The sequence below is a fragment of the Puma concolor genome, chromosome B2 (assembly GCF_028749965.1).
Source record: "Puma concolor isolate L17-30 chromosome B2, mPumCon1.1.hap2, whole genome shotgun sequence".
Lineage (NCBI taxonomy): Eukaryota > Metazoa > Chordata > Mammalia > Carnivora > Felidae > Puma > Puma concolor.
The window spans coordinates 131316761-131339188 of NC_141671.1; the positions used below are offsets into that span (position 1 = coordinate 131316761).

Here is a 22428-nt window from a genome sequence, read left to right on the forward strand (position 1 = left end):
GTTAATGAGAGATCTGATTTTTAATTATCCTTACTATAATTCTTGCCCTCATACTACAGATAATTCCAAGAATTTGCTGGAATATTTTTAAATCCTTGTTATGAAACCCCATTGTAGTACATTTTACACATAAGCAAGATATGCCTTAAATAAATTTAAATTTGGGGTCATATTTTTTCTTAGAGTTGGGTTAAAAGCATTTTATCAGCACCTCAGAATGCTGAACTGTATTTTGTCATGTAGCTCCTTCATAGCTACTAAGTCACCAAACCCTATAATTTGCTTAAATACTTGTTTTTCCCCTTTCGTATCAATTTGTAAAGGTAAAGATGGACAGGATAGGAATTTAAGTGGTTGACAGGCTTCAGTCTCAGAATGACTTTCTTCAAACAAACAAATGACCCTACTTTTATGATAAGATTCTTGTAACACTGTTTCCTTGGCTTTGGTTGGGTTTTACTCCTGTTTTGGTTTTTCTTAGTCTAGTGTTGGGATCATATAAATCTGTCCAAGTTGGATCTTGAATAAAATATTAATTGGGATTTAGAACTATTAACATACTTATTTATGTAAATAGCATGGTTTTGAAAATTTGGTAGTTTTAGGAACTTCAACAATGAGTAATTTTTTAAAAGGTTTTCAACTTGAGCATGATTTTAGGGAATATGAATAGTATTCTTTTTCATTCTCTACCTGAAGCATTTTTTGGAAACAGATGTCTGCATTTGATTAATGTGACCAAATGAAACCTACAGTACTACAAATAAAGATCTGGCCATATTAAACTTCTTTTGTTGAGGAGAGCGACTTCTCTAATCAGTGTTTCTTTAAATTTACATTAAAATCTGTATTGCTGCTTCATTATTTTGCTTCATTCTTAGGGAAGATTTGAGTAGAATTCCTAATTATCAACTAGGTTTTCAACTTCAATTTGCTTGAAGACAAATGTAGGAAACATATTCATTAATTTAAAAAAAATTGTGGGGGGGGGCGCCTGGGTGGCTCAGTTGGTTAAGCATCTGGCTTCAGCTCAGGTCATGATCCCACAGTCCATGGGTTTGAGCCCCGCCATCGGGCTCTGTGCTGACAGCTCAAGAGCCCTGAGCCTGCTTCAGATTCTGTGTCTCCTCTCCACCCCTCCCCGACTCATGCTCTGTCTCTATCTCTCTCAAAAATAAACATTTTTAAAAAATTTTTTTTTTAATTTTTTTAATGTTTATTTACCTTTGAGAGAGACAGAAACAATGCAAGTGGGTTAGGGGCAGAGAGAGAGGGAAACAGATCTGAAGCAGGATCCAGGCTCCAAGCTGTCAGCACAGAGCCCAACGCGGGGCTCAAACTCGAGCTGTGAGATCATGACCTGAGCTGAAGTCGGCCGCTCAACCGACTGAGCCACTCAAGCGCCCAAAACATATATATTAATTTAAATTGGAGCTCATATGAGCTCACCTACAAAAATTGGCCCATAGGTCCAATCCCACACCCCCTCAAAAAAACCTGAAAGAATATGTACTAAAATCGTAATAATGGTGATCTAAACAATGACTTTATTTTTTTTTAATGTTGATTTATTTTTGAGACAGAGACAGAGTGGGGAGGGGCAGAAAGAGAGAGGGAGACACAGAATCCAAAACAGGCTCCAGGCTCTGAACTGTCAGCACAGAGCCCAACACGGGCCTTGAACTGCAAGATTATGACCTGAGCTGAGGTTGGCAGCTTAACCGTCTGAGCCACCCAGGCACCCCTAGTATGTTTTAAAATACCTACAGTAAACCTATATCAGTTTTATTACCAAGAGGGAAAAAAATTTTTTTTTATTTTTTTTTATTTTTTTATTTTAACGTTTTATTTATTTTTGAGACAGGGAGAGACAGAGCGTGAACAGGGGAGGGTCAGAGAGAGAGGGAGACACAGTATCTGAAACAGGCTCCAGGCTCTGAGCTGTCCGCACAGAGCCCGACGCGGGGCTCGAACTCACGGACCGCGAGATCATGACCTGAGCCGAAGTTGGCCGCTTAACCGACTGAGCCACCCAGGCGCCCCGAAAAAAAACTTTTTTATGAAAAGACAATTACTATGAGCACTGGAAATATGTATTAGGCCAAATTTATTATATCTCTGCCACCTGTATTAGTCTGCTAGGGCCACCATAACAAAATACCACAGACTGGGTGGCTTAAAGCACAGTAATTTATTTTCTTACAATCCTGAAAGCTGAGAGCCCAGTGTGTCTGCAGGTTGGGTTTGTCTCAAGGCCTCTCTCCTTGGCTGGCCGATGGTGCCTTCTCCCTGTGTCCTCACATGGCCTTTCCTCTGTGTGCTTGCATCAGTGGCATCTCTTTCTCTTCTTATAAAGACACCAGTCGTATAGATTAGGCTCTTACTCTTATGACTTTATTTAACCTTAGTTACCTCTTCAAAGGCTCTGTCTTCAAACACAGTCACATTGAGGGCTAGGGCTTCAACATAGGAATTTGAGACACAATTCAGGAGACTTAATTCAGTCCTTACCACCACCAGTTCCTGGCTACCATAAAACAAAAATTTCCACCTCTTAATCACACATGGAAATAAATTCAATGTGAAGAGACTTCAATGGCAAAGTACACTGGAGAGGTAAAACAATTACATGGGTAATTTAGGAACAAACATAAGCAGTAAGAGGGGAAAGGACCTGAATTGCCTAAATATTTGACTTTCCTTGACCAATTTTACATTTGCTTTCTCTATATGCTACAATTATAGAAACCTGATATTTTCGAGTCTTCGATGTACCTGCAGCATGAACTACTCTGCTGCAAATTAGATCACATTAGTTAGTGCTAGAGCCCAGCCCCATTTACAGGGCATCTGATCAAAGGTTAGACGTGGCAGTTCTACCAGTATGCCATTTGGCTTCAAAGACGTCCAGTTAAGTGGCTGTCCGTGTCCCAGTAGTTTAATCTGAAATTAGAAACATACACAGAAATGTCTTCACACGTATCTCTTTGACTCACCCACTTTATTGCGAAAGGGTGGCTGGTATTTCTTTAAAACACTGTAGACAAGAAACTCAGCTTTTGCTTTTATTTAGTGGTTCACAAGTTATTTTAACCTTTGGTCCAAATGAGTGCATACGTGCGTCTTATTCTTATATTCCTGTCAAGTAAAAGTGTCCAAGAGTTGGAAGAGAAGAACTGTAAAGGCTGAATAGTGTTAGAGTAGGGAAAACACTGAAGAGAGGACCAGGGAAAATGACTCTGGACCAATCTGCCCAATGTAAGACTTGCATAGTTCTTGCCCTTATCTAGGAAGCTACCCTTCCTCCCCAGGTTTTCCAGTAACTGATCAACAATACATAAGTCTGATCAAATACTACTGTAATTGTTTTATATCCTTACTCTTATACTAAATGGGTTTAAATATGTTTTCTACATATCTATGGCTATTTTGAACGAGAAAACTTTGCCTATCATGTGGAACAACACAAAAACAAAACCCATGAACTTTTAAGATTACAGTATTAATGGGGCCAGACAAAATATAGATAAAATAAAAAGATGATGTCATACCCACGCCACTAAGCTGTAATTAAACATCAAATGTGAACTCCATCTTCCTTTCTGCCAGATCAACCACAGTGTTAGAAATGAAATGTGGAAAGATGATACAAGGAGAAGCATATGGACAATCTACATCCAAGGAAATTGTTTCTTAAAAACAAGCTATAAAATGCATCAAAATGAACTCAATACCAGATCTGTCGCCTACAACTGTTAGATTAACTTCCTCCAGATTTTTTTAATGACCTTAAAATAGTACGACTACAACATCTTACTTTTATTCTGATGTATTCTGGGATGGGATGTCTGGGAAAGAACCTGAGTTTGCTTTACTCATTTATTTATTTATAAATTCCGGAATCATTTTGGATGCTTCCAGAACTTGAACAACATAAAATAACCGTAAAAAAGAATATCTATTTTACATTGATACGCATGGAGATGTATTTTAAGTTTAGTTTTCTGGGAAATGAAAATTTTCAAAGGTTTGGCCAAACATTGCCACTGATGAAGTTCATTTTAAAATTACAGGTATCCCCTACAGTCAGTGTTACGCCATTTCACTTTTATAAAAGGCCTAGAGTAGTACCTATTTTTGTAACTGAAAGAAATCTAAAGAGGACTTTCACTTTTACAAAAAAAAAGTGAAAAGTAAAAATAGCATTTAGCGTTTGTTTTGCAGAGAGCCGTTTGAGAGGCAGTGCACACCCCAACAGCAGCGAGTGGTAACTCCAAGTTCCTTCCTATACTCAGCATTTCAGCATCAAGCCGCCATAGCTTTGAACTGAGTCTGTGAGCATCTGTGCTTTGTCTCCATTCAATTTGTGCATCCGTTAGCAAGATGTGTTCTAAGGGATCAGAAGAGCTCTTCTAAGAGAGGTTATTGTGGGGGTCTAGGACTGTTCAAACAAATTTCCACATAAATTAATGGTAATTGCTTCTTTGCTTTACACCATTTCAGCTTATGAAAGATTTCATAGGAATGCTCTGCTTTCGGATGTGGTGGGAGAAAACCCATATCTCATGAGGTATAAATGGAACATCCGTAAGGCTCTCCTTGAAGTTAAAAGTTTCATTCTGTTTTTCCCTAGGATATGCTAGTTAGCAATTTAAAGACACAATAAAGATAAAATCTCCTTACCTCTGTTGCCCCCGGGGTAGCGATGGGTTGGCCAAGAAACAGATGTCTTGATGTGGGCCATTTAAGATATATGGCGTAGACCAACTTTTGTTTAGGTTTGGATGTGTACCTGGTTAAAAGGAGGAAAAGGGCATAGTGGTATTCCTCATGTGTTAGGTTTGGGATTATTTTACAGAGATACTTTCATGCAGTAAATATTTACCCATGTCTTCATTAATAGAAGGAAAAAATAGCTCCATGGTAGAGTAAAAAGCACCCAAAGAGGGTTCCCAATTCCAGTGTGTCTTTGGGGGGCTGGAGAGGGGGTTCCTCACCCCCAACAAGCAATTCTCCAACACCAGCTGGGTGTCCTACAATTCAACTTAATTCTGACACTATCTACGTGGAGATGGTGTCAGATTCCACAGGTCAAGGATTCAGTCCTACAAGACTGCTTGCCTGCACCACTCAACTTCAGACACCAATCACAAGTCCAAGGTATCACCTGGTCTTCTAACCCACCAGCTACAGATGGGAGGTTCCAACAACCTTTTCCCTGGGTTCAATTAATTTTCTACAGCAACTCACAAAACTCACACAAACATTTTACTTACTGGCATACCAGTCTATTATAACAGGATAAAACTCAGGAACAGCCGAAGGGAAGAGACGCATAGGGCAAGATATGGGGAAAGGGCATGGAGCTTCCATGAACTTTCCAGGCACACCCCTCTCCCAACAACGCTGAAGCTCTCCAAACCCCATGCTTTTGGGTTATATGGAGGCTTCATTACATGGTTATGATTGATTAAATCACTAGTCATTGGTGACTGATTCAACCTTCAGCCTCTCTCCTCCTGGAGGGAGGGACTGAAAGTCTCCAGGCAACCAGCCTCACCCTTGGTGAAGTGGAAAAGTCACCTCATTAACATAACAAAAGACATCTGTATAGTTCTCATCACTCAGGAGATTCCAAGAGTTTAAGGAGCTCTGTGCCAGAAATGGAGACAAGACCAAATATATACTTGTTATCATAAATCATAATATCATAGCACCTCCCTCCCCCACTTCCCCTATACCAAAAAGAAGAGACTTCTCTTTTTTTAACGTTTATTTATTTTTGAGACAGAGCATGAATGGGGGAGGGGGCAGAGAGAGAGGGAGACACAGAATCGGAAGCAGACTCCAGGCTCTGAGCCATCAGCCCAGAGCCAGACGCAGGGCTCAAACTCACGGACCGCGAGATCGTGACCTGAGCTGAAGTCGGACGCTTAATCGACTGAGCCACCCAGGCACCCCAGAGACTTTTCTAATATTACTCTTCATCAGACTGTTCCCATGGAGTTGGAAATAGGAGGGAATTATGAGCAAAGAAGGTAAGATGCAGGAGTAAATGGCTTTCCACCTGATTCAAATCTTCATACTCCCTCATCAAAAAGTCTGTATGTGTCAATGCTGGGCCAAGTACTGACGCTGGTGTTAGGGATACAACAGAAAACAAAACACTTAATTCTTATTCTTATGGAACTTAGACTAGAGTGACGAAGACTCTATTCAATAATCACACAAATAATGTCAAAGTGTGAGTTTTGATAAGCACAATGAAAGAACAGTAAATTGAAAGGTTATAAAAAAGGGACCTCTTAGATTAGACCATCAGCGGGGTGCCTGTATGGCTCTGTCAGTAATGCCTCCAACTCTTGACTTCAGCTCTGTAAGAAATAAGCCCACTGACCCAATCAGAGGACGGGCACAGAGACTCTGAGCACAGTGAAGCGAGGCTTTTAATCAACATTCTTGCAAGAGCGGGTGTCTGATGGACAGGCACACTCGGAGCAGTTACAGCAGGCAATTTATCTCCTAGCGTGAAGTCCCTCCCAATTCCTCATTTGGCTGAGTACTACAGAGGTTACAGCCTTACCCGGAAGTCAGCTATGCCCACGTAAGGCAAAAACTAGTCTTTTTGTACAAACATACATTCCTTGAGGTGACACAGAGACTTCAGTTCTTTGGCACATGCCCATTACAAAACCCGCAAAAACTAAGCCCACGAAATGGCGAGGGGAAGAAGAATCAGGAAGTGAAGTGAAGTTTGGGACTCCATTGGGGGGGTACATATTTCCAATAGGTTGTAAACCTATTGGTAACTCTATAGCACAGCTTTTATTTGGTATTTCTCAAAACAAATCATTTCATTTACTTCTCATAGGCTCAGGCCATGATCTCACAGTGGTTTTGTGGGTTTGAGCCTTGCATTGGGCTCCATGCTAACAGTGCAGAGTCTGCTTGGAATTCTCTCCCTCTCTCTCTCTGTGCCCTCCCTCACTCGCACTCTTTCTCTCTCAAAATAAATATTTTAAAAAAATGTTTTAAATTAAAAAAAGATTAGACCATGAGCAGAAGCCTAAAAAAAATGACATTTCATCTGAGACTTAGACGATGAATGAGAAAAAAGGTAAGAGTAAGCTCTACACAAAACAGAACTCACTCATTCTTAGTTTTTCAACGTTTATTGAAATCTTAAAATGCTAATCACTGTTTTAGAGCTGGAGACGCAGCATTGAACACAGTCCCTGTCCTTATGGAGCTTATGCGGTAGTGGAAAAAATTATGCGTGATGATTAAGCTCTATGGGGAAAACTGAAGCCAGGTGAGGACAGAGCATGCAAGGTTGGAAAGGAGGGATGTGGTTGTTATTTTAAATCTAATAGTCCACCTTTGAGGAGGTGGCATTGAGGAGACCCGAAGAATGTGAGGAAGAGCATGTGAGTATCCAGAGGAAGAGAGAACAGCAAGCAGGAGTATGCTTGGCCTGCTGACATGGCAACAGGAAGGGCAGGAGAGAAAGTGAGGGAAAGCATGATGGCAGATAAGATCAGAGACAGCAAGGAGCCAGTTTTTATAGGACCTTATAAGCCTCTACAAGATCTGGCTCGTTCTCTGAGACCGGAAGCCATTGGAGGAATTTGAGCGTAGTAGTGACATAACCTGGCTTTATTATTTCAAAGATTTTGTGGCAGAAAGATGAAAGGGGCAAGGATGGATGTAAACAGATCAAAGAAGCTTATAATCCAGGGGAGACACAATAGAGACTAAAAGAATGAGACATGGTCAGATTCTAGATATGCTTCAAAGAGAAAAACGATACTTGCTGACGGACTGGCCGTGAAATATAAAAGGAGAGTTGAAGACTCCCAAGATTTTTGGCCTCACAACCACCTAAAAGGGTGAAGCTGTCATTAATTGAGTTTGTGAAGACTGCTTGGAGCTAGTTTAGAGCAAAATTTTAAAATTAGGACCTCAGTTTTAGACATAACAGGTTTAAGGTATTTATACTTCCAAGTGGAGATGTTGACCAGGAAAGCGAATGTAAGTCTGGAGCTCAAGAAAAGGTCGGCACTGTAGAGGTCATCGGTATGGCATCTAAGGCTGTGAAAATGGATGTGACTGCCTGGGGAATAAAGATAAAGAGGAGGAACAGAAGCCCAAGGACTAAGCCCCAGGCACTTCAGAGTATAATGGTTGGCAACTGGGGGTGGAATCAGCAAAAGACACTAGGAAGGAGCAGCCAACGAGCAGAGATGGCGTCAACAGAGTCACATGCTGCCACAAACTCAGAAAACGGACCACGAAGTCACTCTGGATTTGGTGAAGGACGGGTTATGGAGGGCTTGGATAACAGCGATTTTCTGAAGTGTGGGGGCGGAAGCCTGACTAGAGTGGGTGCAGGAGAAAACTGGAGCAAGATATTGAAGATAGCCAGTTTAAAAAAAAAAAACTTTTAACATGTTTTACTATCAAAGAAATGAGAGAAACGGGGAGGTAGCTGGAAATCTAAGGGTCAAAAGAGTACTTTTTTAAGATGAAAGAAATAACACATTTGAATGCTGGCAGGAAGGCTCTAATAAAGAGGGAAAGTTGAAGATAAGGAGCAAAGGAGAGAACTGCTAGAAAAATATCCTCGAGTGGATAATTTGGGATGGGACCCAGGACACAAGGGTTGACCTTAAAGCCAAAAGAAAAATAATCTGGTATTGTGTGCGTATGTGTGTCTGTGTATTTCTAGTCACATTTTAGCTACCCATGGGCAGGCATGGAATGAGCAGAGCTAAATTTAACCAGAGTTGAGTTTTTAATCAAAGTCAAGTGAGTATGACAGAGAAAGAGTGTACGTCATGGAGTGACAAGCCACAGAATCTGACCTGGATAAGGAAAAGGGCTGAGGAACAGAAAAAAAGTGAGGGGGTCACAGATTGGTATCATCAGTGGATTACAGATCCTTTCAGAAGCCGAAGTGCTATGTGGAGTGAGCTGAAATTTAAAAGGTGTTTGGGACTGGCTCAGTCGGTTGAGCGTTGGACTTCAGCTCAGGTCATGATCTCACAGTCTGTGAGTTCGAGCCCCGTGTCAGGCTCTGTGCTGACAGCTCAGAGCCTGGAGCCTGCTTTGGATTCTATGTCTCCCTCTCTCTCTGCCCCTCCCCCACTCATGCTCTGTCTCAAAAATAAATAAAAACATTAAAAAAATTTTGTTTTAAAAAGGTGTTTGGGAGACAGCATAATGCTTCAAACTGAGATCATGGAATAAGTGCAATTATTGGTAATACAGGATCTAAGGCATGACCCAGAAAGGAGGTAGCAAAGGTAGAACACACAAGATGCTCAGAAGAGAGAGTACAAGAACTCAGGGGGCGGCAAATTTTTAAAAATGTGAATATAGTTGTTCAAATCACTAAGAGTGATGTTAAGAGTAGTTCTGGGGACAGTGATCGCGAGCTAGGGCTGAAATCCTGAAGGATTCTAAGGACCTGGGAGTCTACAGATGACTGGGGCAAGGACAGGAGTGTGCCTGGTAGGCTGAAGAACTCCTGCTGTGAGGGGGGAGCAGGGCCACATGGGGTTTGGGCTTGGTGCGGTCAGCAGGAGCCAGACAAGGGGGCTTCGTGGACCTTATTAAATATTTTGGCTGTTATTTTTATTTATTGAGATAAAATTTCATGGAATAATAGTTGATGATTGTGAAATCCATGACCAGACCCCCCCTGTCAAATATATGCCCAGATGCAAATCCCAAAACCAGATTTAAACTAGTCTCTGTAAAATGAAGGACTGGTACTGGGTTCCAACTATGGCTTCTCCCACACATTCTAAAATTCTACAATGAGTTGCTTCTGTCTAGATTGCTTTACTTTATTTTCTTCGATGAGTTGACAATTAGTTTTAAGTCATAAGTAAAGTCAAAGAAGATTTAGTCTAATTTTTGGTTTATACTTGATCAGGTTGTATTCACCTGGTGACAACAACGGGTGAATTTTTAGAGCTTCCCTATACTACTCTTATTTATATGCGTTAAGACCCAACATCAAGAACCATCATATTTGCAGAATGTGATTCAGATACTCATTGGCATGTGGTACCTTCCAAAGTGAGACATAAGCAAAGCTTTTAAAGAAGATTCTAGTTAAGAGAAAAATAAGCAAGTTAAAATAATTAAATTTTTTTTTTCAGTTTGTTTATTTGAGAGAGACAGAGGCAGCATGAGTGCGGGAGGGACAGAGAGAGGACAGAGAGAAAAATCCCAAGCAGGCTCCCCGTGGACAGCGCAGAGCCTGATGCGGGCTCGAACTCATGAAACCGCGAGATCATGACCTGTGCCAAAACCAAGAGTCAGACGCTGAACTGACTGAGCTGCCCAGGTGCCTCTGAAATAATTAATTATAAAGAAACTTCAGGTTTAGGGGCACCTGGGTGGCTCGGTCGGTTAGTCATCTGACTTCGGCCCAGGTCATGATCTCACACTTTGTGAGTTGGAGGCCCACATCGGGTAGTGGGCTATCAACACAGTGCCTGCTTCGGATTCTCTGTCTCCCTCTCTCTTTGCCCCTCCCCTGCTCGTGCTCTCTCTCCCTCAAAAATAAGTAAACATTTTTTTAAAAAACTTTAAAAAAAAACTTCAGGTTTAGATTTATTAGAATAATATGAACAAATTATCAGTTTTTTATCAATTAAAATAATGCTGTTATTTGGGCTGATTTAAAAAAAATTTTGTTTGGCACCTCTTCCTTGCTAATTTCATACGATGGAACATCTGCAGAAATAAGAATTAAATGACTAAATCAAAGTCTTCCTTTCGGATTAACCACTCAGCATCTTTCATTTTTCTGAATGGCTTATGATTTTTATAAGAGCTGACTATTTTTCACTAAAATTTGCCCACTCTTAGGAAGTTTCTAGATAGGATTTAAGCTTGACTGGATAAACAATAAGTGTTAAAACACATGCTCCTTTCTTCTAGAGTAAATAGCTTGGAAAGTGCTTTGTATAACAGGCATGCATCCAATTTCCTTTTTATCCTACTTTTCTCTTTGTATCTCAGAAATTTTAAATGCTTTCCTCCATCAAATAATACTTGCTAACAAGAATAACTTACCACACGTCTGGGGTGATGTCACTCTGGGACCTCCAAGGGTAGGTTTCATAAATAGCTTCTCCATTGACTTTTAGCCAGGTCCCCATTTGCCTCAGTCGCTCCTCAAAAATTACAGGAATTGTGCCATCATATGTGGGCCCAATATTCATCAAAAGATTTCCTCCACATGAAACTGTCTCTACAAGTTCCTAAAAAATTAAGAATAAAGTTCTTAGGGAGATGAAACGATTCCATTGCCAATGTGTTAATAATATGTTGTATTTGTGTGCTTACACACTCATATGTAACCACTGTCCAGAAGAACAAACACAGCAAATAGAATAATGCCCTGTGTTTACAGGCCCCTGAGCTGTACAAATTATACAAACTAATTCTCACACATCCACACAATTGAGAATATTACCTTAATAGTCACCTAACATTTTACTGTACCTTCACTAGTTCTTCGATTGTAAGATAGTCACTGAGTCTGGCGTCTCTCCTGTAACCCCAGGAAAACTTGTCTATTGTCATGCAATTTTCCCATTTATGAGGCAGAAGATGTCCTGGGTGGTAACGATCACTGCAGGTATAATAGCCGCCATGCTTACAGATGGTACCGAGTCCCCAGCGGTCATTGGTGACGACTGTGTCCCGAACGGGGCTGAAATATAATTTTTTTTAATAAAGAATAAAACATTTTACATAAAAGGAAATGTCACTGAAAAGAAGTCTAACTGAAATCCACTCCTGAAAAATCATCACAGCATACTAGCATAATGCAAAGCCCATAGTTTTGAAGTCAGACCTGGGTTGGTTGCAATCCTGGCTCGGTCACTTTCTAAGCTCCCCGCCCCAGAGTCAGTGACCTAACTCCTCTGAATAATCTCCTCATCTGTTATTAGATCAGAAATAATTTATGTAGGGGTGCTGGGGTGGCTCAGTCAGTTAAGTATCCGACTTTGGCTCAGATCACGGTCTGGCAGTTTGTGGGTTTGAGGCCCACATCAGCTCAGAGTCTGGAGCCTGCTTCAGATCCTGTGTCTCCCTCTCTCTCTACCCCTCCCCCCCTCACGCTCTCTGTCTCTCAAAAATGAATAAACGTTAAAAAAAAATTTTTTAAGAGAGAATTTATGTAAAACACCTAGTCCTAGCCCAGTACCCAGCACATACAGCACTTAAAAGAGTATCACACTGTTATTTGAAGCTCCTTCTCCCATGTATTATGAATGATAGCCAGAATTGAGTTTACACTCAAAAAAAATAAAAAAGCGGGGGGACTTCTGGGTGGCTCAGTTGGTTGAGCATCCGACTTTGGCTCAAGTCACCATCTCACGGCTCGTGGGAACGAGCCCTGCGTCGGGCTCTGTGCTGACAGCTCAGAGCCTGGAGCCTGCTTCAGATACTATCTCCCTCTCTCTGTTCCTCCCCAGCTCGCACTCTCTCTCTCTCAAAAATAAACATTAAAAATTTTTTTTAAAAAACATTCTTCTCACCTATAACTGAATATAGCCTTTCTATTACAATTGTGCCTGATGTTGAAAATCTCTGGGAAGTTAACTTGCCATCACTGTGGCATGAAATAATCCCCACAATGATATTATCATGATTTACAAATTGAAGTGGATGGTTCCCAGTCTTTCCCCTTGGACATACCCGGGCAGACTGCTGCCTTAAGTATCAAGAGCTCTCCAGAGTATCTGTATGCACACCCCTTGTGTGTCCAGGGAACACAAGTACAACACTCCCTGATTTCATACCACAACACTGAGTATTTTCTGGTTACAAATATAAATTTGGTCACAAGGTTCAAGCCTAACAGAGGAGCTCAGCCAGAAGCCCCTGTTCTAATGGGGCAGTCTGGAACATGCTAGAAAGCAACAGGTGGTGCTGATACGGGAAAAGAGGAGGCAGACAAGGGTGACAGTGACTGAGCAGCAAAGATATCAAAGAAGATGAAAAGAAGCAATTAGAGGAATTGACAAGCACATAATCACAAACAGTGATGAACTGTTGTCTCAGAAGGGGAAAGGGGGGACCCACAAATTAACATCTTCAAAGTTCTTGATTCTGTGATTTTATCTTTTTTTTTCAGTGATTTCAAATTTTTAGTGGTTTTTAGTGATTTCAAAATCAGATTTGAGTTGTATTTGGCTCCTGATTTGTAAGTCTTGATTACTGACTGATTACTTGGAGTAAAAATTGATATATCTAGGGGCACCTGGATAGCTCAGTCAGTTAAGTATCTGACTTCAGCTCAGGTCATGATCTCATGGTTTGTGAGTTTGAGCCCCACATTGGGCTCTCTGCTGTCAGCACAGAGCCCACTTCAGATCCTCTGTCCCCCTCTCTCTGCCTCTCTCTTTCTCTCAAAAATAAACATTAAAAAGACCTGATATATCTAATAAGCATTATTTACAATGATTTCCCCCTGCCTCACACCATAGATAAGCCCAAAAAGGAATATTTCACAAAGCAAGGGAACGCATGTATGAGGGACATTTTGGGTCACCATGGCGATCTAATAGCACATACACCTTTGGTTATACAGCCAGGCTAAGAAGACCGTGCTGTTCCAGTAGTCATCAGGGGCATCTCCATCACCATCCGACCACAGGACCTCCGGCTGATACTTGTTCACTAGCTCGTAGAGTTCTGGCAGCGTCTTGGAAACTGGAAATTGTTGCTGATGGAATGACCTGGACTTATCCTCAAGGAAGAGTGGATGAAACCATTCAAAGAGGGAATAGTACAGTCCAAAGCGAAGGTCAGTCCTGTTCCTAATAGCTGCCTCAAGCTCCTTGACAAGGTCCCTTTTGGGCCCCACATCCACCGCATTCCAGTTCCATGAATGCTTTGAGCCCCACAAGGTAAAGCCTGCACAATTATAGTAAGAGTCTTTGTAAGAATGTGAATCTGCTTTAGGACATTTCCACCTATACAAATACCAAAATAGTGCATGTGACATACAAAAACTTCTACAACAACTGCTTTGTGGAACTTTTTTTCATGGCACATATTCTGCTTTTATATGAGAAACAAATGAGAATCTAAACCAGGTGGAACCAAGGTTCTTTTAAGTAACATTCTGGGTACCCCTTAAGGTCTGCATAATCTCATCTAGCTCCTATATTTTTCCTCATAGAATATAAGCTTCTTGGGGTGGCTCAGTCGGGTAAGAGTCCATCTCTTGATTTCAGCTCGGGTCATGATCTCACAATTCGTAAGATTGAGCCCCACATCAGGATTCACATCTGGATTCCCTCTCTCCCTCTCTCTCTCACTCTCTCACTCTCTCTACCTCTCCCCAACTCATGCTTGCTCTGTCTCAAAATAAATTAATTAATTTAAAAAAAGCTTCTAAAACTGTTCACTCTTGTCAAAGGTGTTTGTGGTAAGCTTCAAAGCAGCAATATTTAAAGTCCTATTCAAAATGTTTCAAATCGACAGGCTCTAACACCAGACAGTACTGAAACCACATGGATCTTCATCACCACCTAAACTCACATAAAGATCTTCCTGCCTAAGCAACCTCAGTGGGACTTTTTCCAAAAAGCAATGAAAACATCTGAAAATGGGAGTCCTAGAAAGTTTACAAATGTCGGCTTCAGTATCTGTCCTCACAGTATGATTAAAAGTATTTTGTTTTGCCCTGTGTAGCAGACAGACAGTGCTTTGCTGCCACATTAGAACAGGTATATTTTGGAACTTCCCATACAAGGTGCTATGTCTCTGCCAATGTGACTGGCTTCAAATGTGCGACAGGAATGTCTTGTTCAATGAGAAAGGATGCGTTAGATCAAGCAGAAGCGCTTATAGCTTTTCCTCAATACATTGCTGAAGATTACTTGATGGCCAAAGCCATAGCTGACCGAGGAAGTTTGCAAAGTCCACTCAGGTTGCAATGCAAAACTCTGGCTCTTACTCAATTTCCCAGTTTCAATCCAGAATGATCAGATGGACCAAACTGCAAACTAACGTGCTTCCTGCTACAGTAATTCGTGAGCCAATTTCGGAGTGTTTTGTTGCCAGTTTAATTATTGGATGGGCAGCCCACCATGTATTCAGATGGGATATTATGGTGGTTTTCAAGTGTCACTGCCTGGCATGGTTTATATCTGACTACATTCAACTCAGGGGTGTCCAGGGTGGCACACAGTGTTTTTCAAAACTCGATTATGCAGTAGCCTGGTTCATCTGTGAATCCATGACAATACACATTTTTTTTTTTTGTCGGCATTATGGGACCCTACTATAAGCTGGAGAACTGATTGCTACAGATTGCACTGTAGAGGCACAGCAGAGGAGTTTCTAGATATATAACTATAGCTTTGTGACTGTACATAAAGGAAAAAAGAGAAGTATTATAAATTATGTTTATATAAATGCTTTGAAAGATCTAAAAAAGATGCTATTTTTGTTTTATTTTTAAAACAAAGTGTTTTAAAACAAAATGCACACTATGTAATTCTTTGTGCCATACGGCTTAGAGGGTTCCTAGACATCAGGAAATCAACAACATGTTCACAAGCAAATACACTTTCTAAATACCCACCTCCATAGGAGAAACATCTATAGGAGAAAATCATTAAGCCACTTGAATGTGGCCAAAGGGAAAAGTATTCTAAGATAACTACAGATTTTTGGTTTTGGTTCTTCCCTCTTACTTCCCTCCCCACCCCTGTGGAAAATACTGAGGCATAATTTCTCATGCCGAGGCAAAAATGGTCATAGCAAAAGCAATCATCAAATGAATTAACATGTGGTTGAGACAGTAACAATTTGTTGACGCTTCCTTGATCTTTTGGATACTGGAATGGTAATGGGTGGAAAGTATCCTATTAATGTAAGACCACTGTGATGGATAATTTTATGTCTCAACTTGACTGGACCACAGGGTCATGACCTGAGACAAAATCAAGAGTTGTACACTTAGCAGACTGAGCCACACAGGTACCCCGAGATTAACATCTAAATAGGTAGACTGATTTAAAAAATTAATTAAAAAAAAAAATAGGGGCGCCTGCATGGCTCAGTCATTTGAGTGTCCAACTTCAGCTCAGGTCATGATCTCATGGTTCATGGGTTCAAGTCTTGCGTCCAGTTCTGTGCTGACAGCTCAGAGCCTGGAGCCTGCTTTGGATTCTGTGTCTCCCTCTCTCTCTGCCCCTGCCCTGCTTGCATTCTCTCTCTCTCTCTCAAAATAAAATAAAATATTAATAAAAAATGTAAATAGATAGACTGAGTAAAGCAGATTGCTCTCCCCAGTGTGGATGGGCCTCAGCCAATCCCTTAAAGACCTAAACAGAATAAGAGGCTAGGTAAGAATTCCCTCTCAGCCTGTCTGAGCTCACACCTTCTCCTGCCTTTGGACTCAGACTACAACTATACCACCGGCTCTCCTGGGTCCAGACTTCTCAGCCTCCGTAACTGGAGGAGCCAGTTTCTTCTAACAAATCTCTTTTTATATATCAGACTTCCAATTGGTTCTGTTTCTCTGAAGAACCTTGACTCATACACCGTGTTTCCTTTCAGATGTTCTTCCACCATCTCTGTCATTTATGGGCACCATTACAGTTCCATAATCCTTTTCCCTCCAGGTGACCTGTGTTGCTTTCGTCACCAACAAATTGCCCACCATTTGGCTATCTAAGAGTTGGCCAAAAGTGCAGCAAGGTGTTGGTAATGACACAAGACTACAGCAGTACAATCCCCATGGTGGTGGAGCCTTCCCAGAATGCATTACAGAGGTGCGGTGAAAGGGAAGAAGGCAAATTTAATCAAAAACTTTGTGTGCAATGCACATCTCACTTCAAATAGCTTCAAAAGAAATCTTGGAAATACTTTTAAATATGCACATAACAAAATACGATCATTTTCCTTTCTCTGTGTTGTTTTTATGTGTGTGTATGTGTGTGTGTGTGTATGATCTTTCTATAAACCCAATGCCTCTCAATTGGATGAAATATATGGTCCCTTAAATTACAGGCAAATGTCAGTAGCCACTTGACTACTGCTCCTAAAACTGATTTGATGTGTTTTAGTTTCTTCTTCCAAAAGAACTACTTACTCTACATTTCATAACTATCACCAGTGTTTGTAAATGTTACACTTCTTTACCTTCATGATGTTTGGAAGTTAAGACAGTGTATTTGGCACCAGAAGCCTGAAAAACATCTGCCCAGTAGCTCGCATTAAAAAACCGTGCTGTAAATAGTGGTCCAAAATCCTCATATTTGAAATCAGGACGGTAGTTATCTTCCATAAACTTCACATACATCGGTATCTTTTTCTCTTGCCAATACCACCTAAAGGAAGGAGGAGAGAACACATAAATAGCATACGCATAAACCCAGCTCCCTTTACTGATTCCCCCTAACTCGAGTGTTACCCAGATTCTTTCTCCCTTCCCCCTCAGTTTGACTTTGCCTTAAAGAAAGCTTATGTAAACTTTCTGCATTTTTCACCTGCCCCTCTGTGAAATCCCCTCGGCTCATAAATTAGAACATTCTAGACAACCCGGCCACCTATTTGCTCTTAATTCTTCATTTTATTTATTTATTTATTTATTTATTTATTTATAGACAGGAAGCAGGATTTATTGGTGGGCATGAATGGGAAAGGGCAGTGCTGAGGTTCTCATGAATGCAGAGCCTGCCATTTGTCCAAGGGGCCACGATTAGGGATGTATTTGACCCCACAGCCATCTGGGATGAGCCGCTTTTCAGCCACCATGTCTTCAAATTTGTCCACATTAAACTTAGTAAAAAATGCTGATTAGATGCCACGAAGTAGGTGGCAATGCCTTAACCGTATGCATGTCAGGCCCGAGGGCCTCTTCCATCCTTGTCAAGGGGAGTGCTAACCTTCTCTCCTTTCATACAACACTTAATTCTTCATTTTTATTTTATTTTTTTTTTCAACGTTTATTTATTTTTGGGACAGAGAGAGACAGAGCATGAACGGGGGAGGGGCAGAGAGAGAGGGAGACACAGAATCAGAAACAGGCTCCAGGCTCTGAGCCATCAGCCCAGAGCCTGACGCGGGGCTCGAACTCACGGACCGCGAGATCGTGACCTGGCTGAAGTCGGACGCTTAACCGACTGCGCCACCCAGGCGCCCCTAATTCTTCATTTTTAAATCACAAGGTGTAGTCTGTACCTTTAGATAGTTAGTCCTTTGCAACACAAGTGCCAGCCTTCAAGAGGAAGACCACATGCCTAAAACAACATGAATCTTTTATATTCACCAGCAAAGAACAAGTGGGGGAGTTGGCAACAGTAAAATTAAGAAGATGCTGTTATTTTAATAGATTGACTCAGCCTTTAAGGATTCCTTGTATGCATTCATTCTGAGCAAGGCCTTCCTGCCTTTGGACAAGGTTGTGTGAAGCAATGCCTGGCTGCCATCAGGTGACATGAAGGGACAAGTCAACAGGCTGAGGACCACAGAAATAGGTTTGTTCCTTGATTGTATCAATGAGACAACTGCCTCTAAGTTTCTCATTATTTGGTGTAATGAGCCCCTATTATTACATCATGTATTTGGGGTTTCTGTACCTTGAAGTGAAAGCTTCCTAACCGATCCATGATGAATTTTTGCCTTTTTTTTTTCATTTTTGCCTTTTAAATTGAACTATAAAAGACAAACTGGGACAGTCAGAAAGTTGAACATAGATAAGAGATTTCTACTTTCTCCCAGCACTGTTTAATTTGAGCCTGCATTCTCTACTATAGTCTCGAGTTACTTTTCAAATTTCATACTAATAGAGGTGAAAAGAGGCACTTACTGTAAAGAGTCCATCATTTATATCTGGATTTGAATTGCCATTAAGGACAGTCAGATATATTCATCTCTACCATTGACTGTCCTGAGTCAAACTGGAGGGCAGAGCAGAGGTTTAGAGGGAACACAAAGGGAAACCATAGGTAATTAAAGAATCTTCTACAGGCTTAATGTACTTCCAGACCATCCGAAATATATTCTACTTAGGTTTCTTTTTTTTTGTTTTTAATGTTTATTCATTTTTGAGACAGAGCACAAGCGGGGGAGGGGCAGGGAGAGAGGGAGACACAGAACCTGAAACCTGAGCCGTCGGCACAGAGGGCTCGAACTCACACACCATGAGATCATGGCCTGAGCTGAAGTTGGTCCTTTAACCGACTGAGCCATCCAGGTGCCCCACATTCTAGTTAGTTTTATATGAGCAGTATCTTTATTCTTCTAGGTCAAAACAAACAATTCTGTGTGTGTTTGTAGAAAATGAAAAGTTAACCAATGCAAAGAGCAATATGACTCAAAACTAGGTATTTTTGATAGAGCATCAAATCCTCTTCCAGCACCAGATATATATTTACCAAACACCCTGGGTGAACAAAATGATAAACTATAAATTATTACATCTTAATATGAGAGGAAGAAAATCGGTTAGTTTATACTAATCTGAAACATTTCAAAAATAAACTCAAAATGTCTTACAGCACAAAACTTACAAAGATATATAATATCCTGAAGTAAATGTATCTGGTAATACACAATATGGGGAAAAGGAGTCCCTGGTTTTACCAGCAGATTTCAAAAGAGTATACAAATAGCACTCTGTAGCTTACAATATTCTTTTACATCAATCGGCCTAACTTAATAAGAAAGGTTACTGCTTGGGGCGCCTGGTGGCTCAGTCGGTTAAGCCTCTGGCTCTTGCTTTCAGCTCAGGTTATGATCTCAGGGTTCATGAGATCAAGCCCCGAGCTGGACTCCGCACTTGCAGGGGGGAGGCTGCTTGGGATTCTGTCTCTCTCTCTTTCTCTCTGCTCTCCGTCTCTCTCTAAGTACACGGAGCAGCACTTAATGCATACTTGTTGAAGTCCTTCAATGAACCGGGGTTCTAATTATTGAGCATTACGAAAAAGCAGCAAAGGAAATGACTAATAAATAAATAAATAAATAATAAAAGAAAGAAACTTAAAAAGTCAAGCTCTTTGTTGAAAGTGGTACAATGTTAATATAATATATAGTTTATACTCTACTGTACTACATATTGTATATATTAAATTTGATGCATACTAGGTATACAGTATAAAATAGAGGTAAATACTCATTTATTTTCTTATGGAATACATTATATATGTGTGCATCACTTTACGTGTATGTATTTGACAACACTTCTATCTTGAAGAACTTAACACCGAACTACTTACTCAGGAAAGGTATGTGAAACAGTTCAAAGTTGTAAGAGACGACACGCACATTTTTACATAGATCTCAAGGTAAAATCTAAAGAGCAATTTTTTTTGTGCAGCACTTTTTACAGAATAGTCTATTAATAATAAGGGAGTTTTTTTGGGGTAACATTCTAGAACCTTTTTTTTTTAAATCCTAGAGCCACACAGGGTAACATTTTAACATTAAAGGACCAGTGCCTGTCCGAATGAACGTAAGTTTCACATACGCACAATGTGTGTTTTAACCGTGCTGTAGGGCAGAACCGTGTTGGGACCTCGAGTGGGTCTCCACCGACACCACTTTAGGCCCAAGACCCACACAACTGCACGAGGATCTGCCGCTTGAGCGGCTCCGCGGTTACAACGTGATCATTAGGGCTGGGGCCCTGCGACCGCCGAGAGGCCGAGCGGCCGGCGCTGCCCGACGACTCCCGCGGCCGCACGGAGGAAAAGTCCACGTTGGTCCAAGTAGACACAGCGAATTACAGTCAACACCCGGAAGTGCCGCTGCAACGGCCGCGGGCGAAGGGGACCCGGGACCAGGCAAGCAGGCAGGGGCCGCGGGCTGGGCGGCGGCTGCAGGCCGGGGGCCGAAGGCGGAGTCGGGGCCGACGGAGGGGGGCGCGCTCACCAGAACCACTCGCTCCCGAAACTGGGCACGGAGAACACCCCCCAGTGGACGAAGATGCCGAACTTGGCCTGGTCGAACCAGGCGGGCAGCGGCCGGGCGTCCAGGGACTTCCAGGTGGGGTCGAAGCGCGGCGCGCGGTAGGCGGCGCGGGGTGCGGGCGGCAGCAGCAGCAGCAGCAGCAGCAGCGGGAGCGCCAGCCCGAGCGCGGGGAGCGCGGGGAGCGCGGGAGGCGCCGAGGGGCGCATGTCCGCGCGCCGCCCTCCGCCCCGTCGGCCGCTCTGCGCGCTCGTTCTTCCGCGGCTCCCGCTAAGTAAGCGCGGCCTCTGTCACCTGACCTCGCTGTCTGGAAGAAGGCGCCCTCCCCGCTAGGCGTGGGAGTGGCTGCGGTCCCGGGCGGCCCGCACACCCCAGGAGGGCTGCATCGCTCAAGTGCGAAACTCACGTGGCCAGAAGTAGCCCTCAGCCGGCCCCGAGGCTGCTTAGCTAAGGCTCCTTGGGGAGCAAAGGGTCAAGTTCAGGGACCTGTGGGATCGCCTATTTGCTGGAAAAGCTCAACCCTCACGGACTTTCCGTGACCGTCCCTGTGGAACCCTGCATGCGGAGGCCGAGGCAGGAACCTCGACAGGGTCATCCAGTGCCTTCCAAGTCCAACCACCAGAAACAATCCGGATCATTCTCAGCCTCTGATCCACCCCCCAAACTTCTGGGTGTGTTACGGCTGTGGCTGTCAACCTGGAGCCTGTGTCGTGTGAAATCCCAACAGTTTCCAGTTCAGTTAGGGGCCCCAGAATGTGCATTTCTAACCCAGTCCTAGATGTTGCTGATGTTGCTGGCCCTGATCACCAAATTTGGGGAACCACTGCATCCGAGAACAAGGCGTCAGTGGCATGAATGTTTAAGAAATCTGCAGGCTTGGGAAAAGCAGCCTAAAACTTGGAATGATTAATCAAGGGACAACATCACGAGGGACAACATCTCTCTTCCGGAAATGATTTTAGAATAAAACCAGAATCCTTTCTCCTCCTACCCCTCTTAGCCATGAATGGGCCAGTTCAAAGGTCATCTCCTCCCAGCTTTCTGACACCACCTTCCCTCCCAAATGTTTTACCACTTCCTGTGTGTTAACGTCTTACTCCAACCACTACTATAGGATTCTGTTGATCATTTTGTAATTAGGAGGACACAGATATTTCCCATTAGGCCGGGAGCTTCCAGTGGATGGGTGTGGCAACCACTTCTGTAGCCCTTGAATTTAAAGCAAAGCCTGGGGGCACCTGGGGGGCTCAATGGATTAAGCCTCCAACTTCAGCTCAGGTCACAATCTCATGTGAGTTAGAGCCCCACGTCCGGCTCTGTGCTGACAGCTCAGAGCCTGGAGCCTGCTTCAGATTCTATGTCTCCCTCTCTCTGCCCCTCCCCCCAAAAATAAATAAACATAGGAAGGAAGGAAGGAAGGAAGGAAGGAAGGAAGGGAGGGAGGGAGGGAGGGAGGGAGGGAGGGAGGGA

General features: G+C 42.4%; 1 protein-coding gene, 1 non-coding gene and 1 pseudogene across 3 annotated transcripts; 1 reads left to right on the forward strand and 2 right to left on the reverse strand.

Annotated features, from left to right (window-relative positions):
• Nucleotides 1-2090: 2090 nt before the first annotated feature.
• Nucleotides 2091-21240, reverse strand: FUCA2 (alpha-L-fucosidase 2). 2 transcript variants are annotated; one of them, XM_086708037.1, is made up of 7 exons: nucleotides 20923-21239; nucleotides 17191-17378; nucleotides 13608-13947; nucleotides 11524-11734; nucleotides 11092-11279; nucleotides 4684-4792; nucleotides 2091-2943 (listed from the first exon to the last, which is right to left on the reverse strand). In XM_086708037.1, the coding sequence occupies exons 1-7, from the start codon at nucleotides 21165-21167 to the stop codon at nucleotides 2803-2805; spliced, it is 1422 nt and encodes a 473-aa protein (XP_086564163.1). In that variant the 5' UTR covers nucleotides 21168-21239; the 3' UTR covers nucleotides 2091-2802. The 2 variants fall into 2 exon arrangements, with proteins under 2 accessions (XP_086564163.1, XP_086564164.1); XM_086708038.1 differs by lacking the exon at nucleotides 2091-2943 and adding an exon at nucleotides 2969-3138 and having other exon boundaries at nucleotides 20923-21240.
• Nucleotides 14645-15568, forward strand: LOC112862159 (ceramide glucosyltransferase pseudogene; annotated as a pseudogene).
• On the reverse strand, nucleotides 17836-17958 carry LOC112863018 (U6atac minor spliceosomal RNA). The gene has a single exon (XR_003223858.1). It is a non-coding gene; the product is annotated as a U6atac minor spliceosomal RNA (small nuclear RNA).
• Nucleotides 21241-22428: the final 1188 nt, after the last annotated feature.

Excerpts from the sequence above, each read along its gene's own strand:
- FUCA2 (XM_086708037.1), bottom strand. The coding sequence starts at position 21,167 with ATGCGCCCCTCGGCGCCTCCCGCGCTCCCCGCGCTCCCCGCGCTCGGG. Across the intron at positions 13,948-17,190 it reads AACTTCCAAACATCATGAAG|GCTTTACCTTGTGGGGCTCA; the intron begins GTAAAGAAGTGT and ends ATAATTGTGCAG. Across the intron at positions 2,944-4,683 it reads CTACCCCGGGGGCAACAGAG|ATTAAACTACTGGGACACGG; the intron begins GTAAGGAGATTT and ends TTCTAATTTCAG.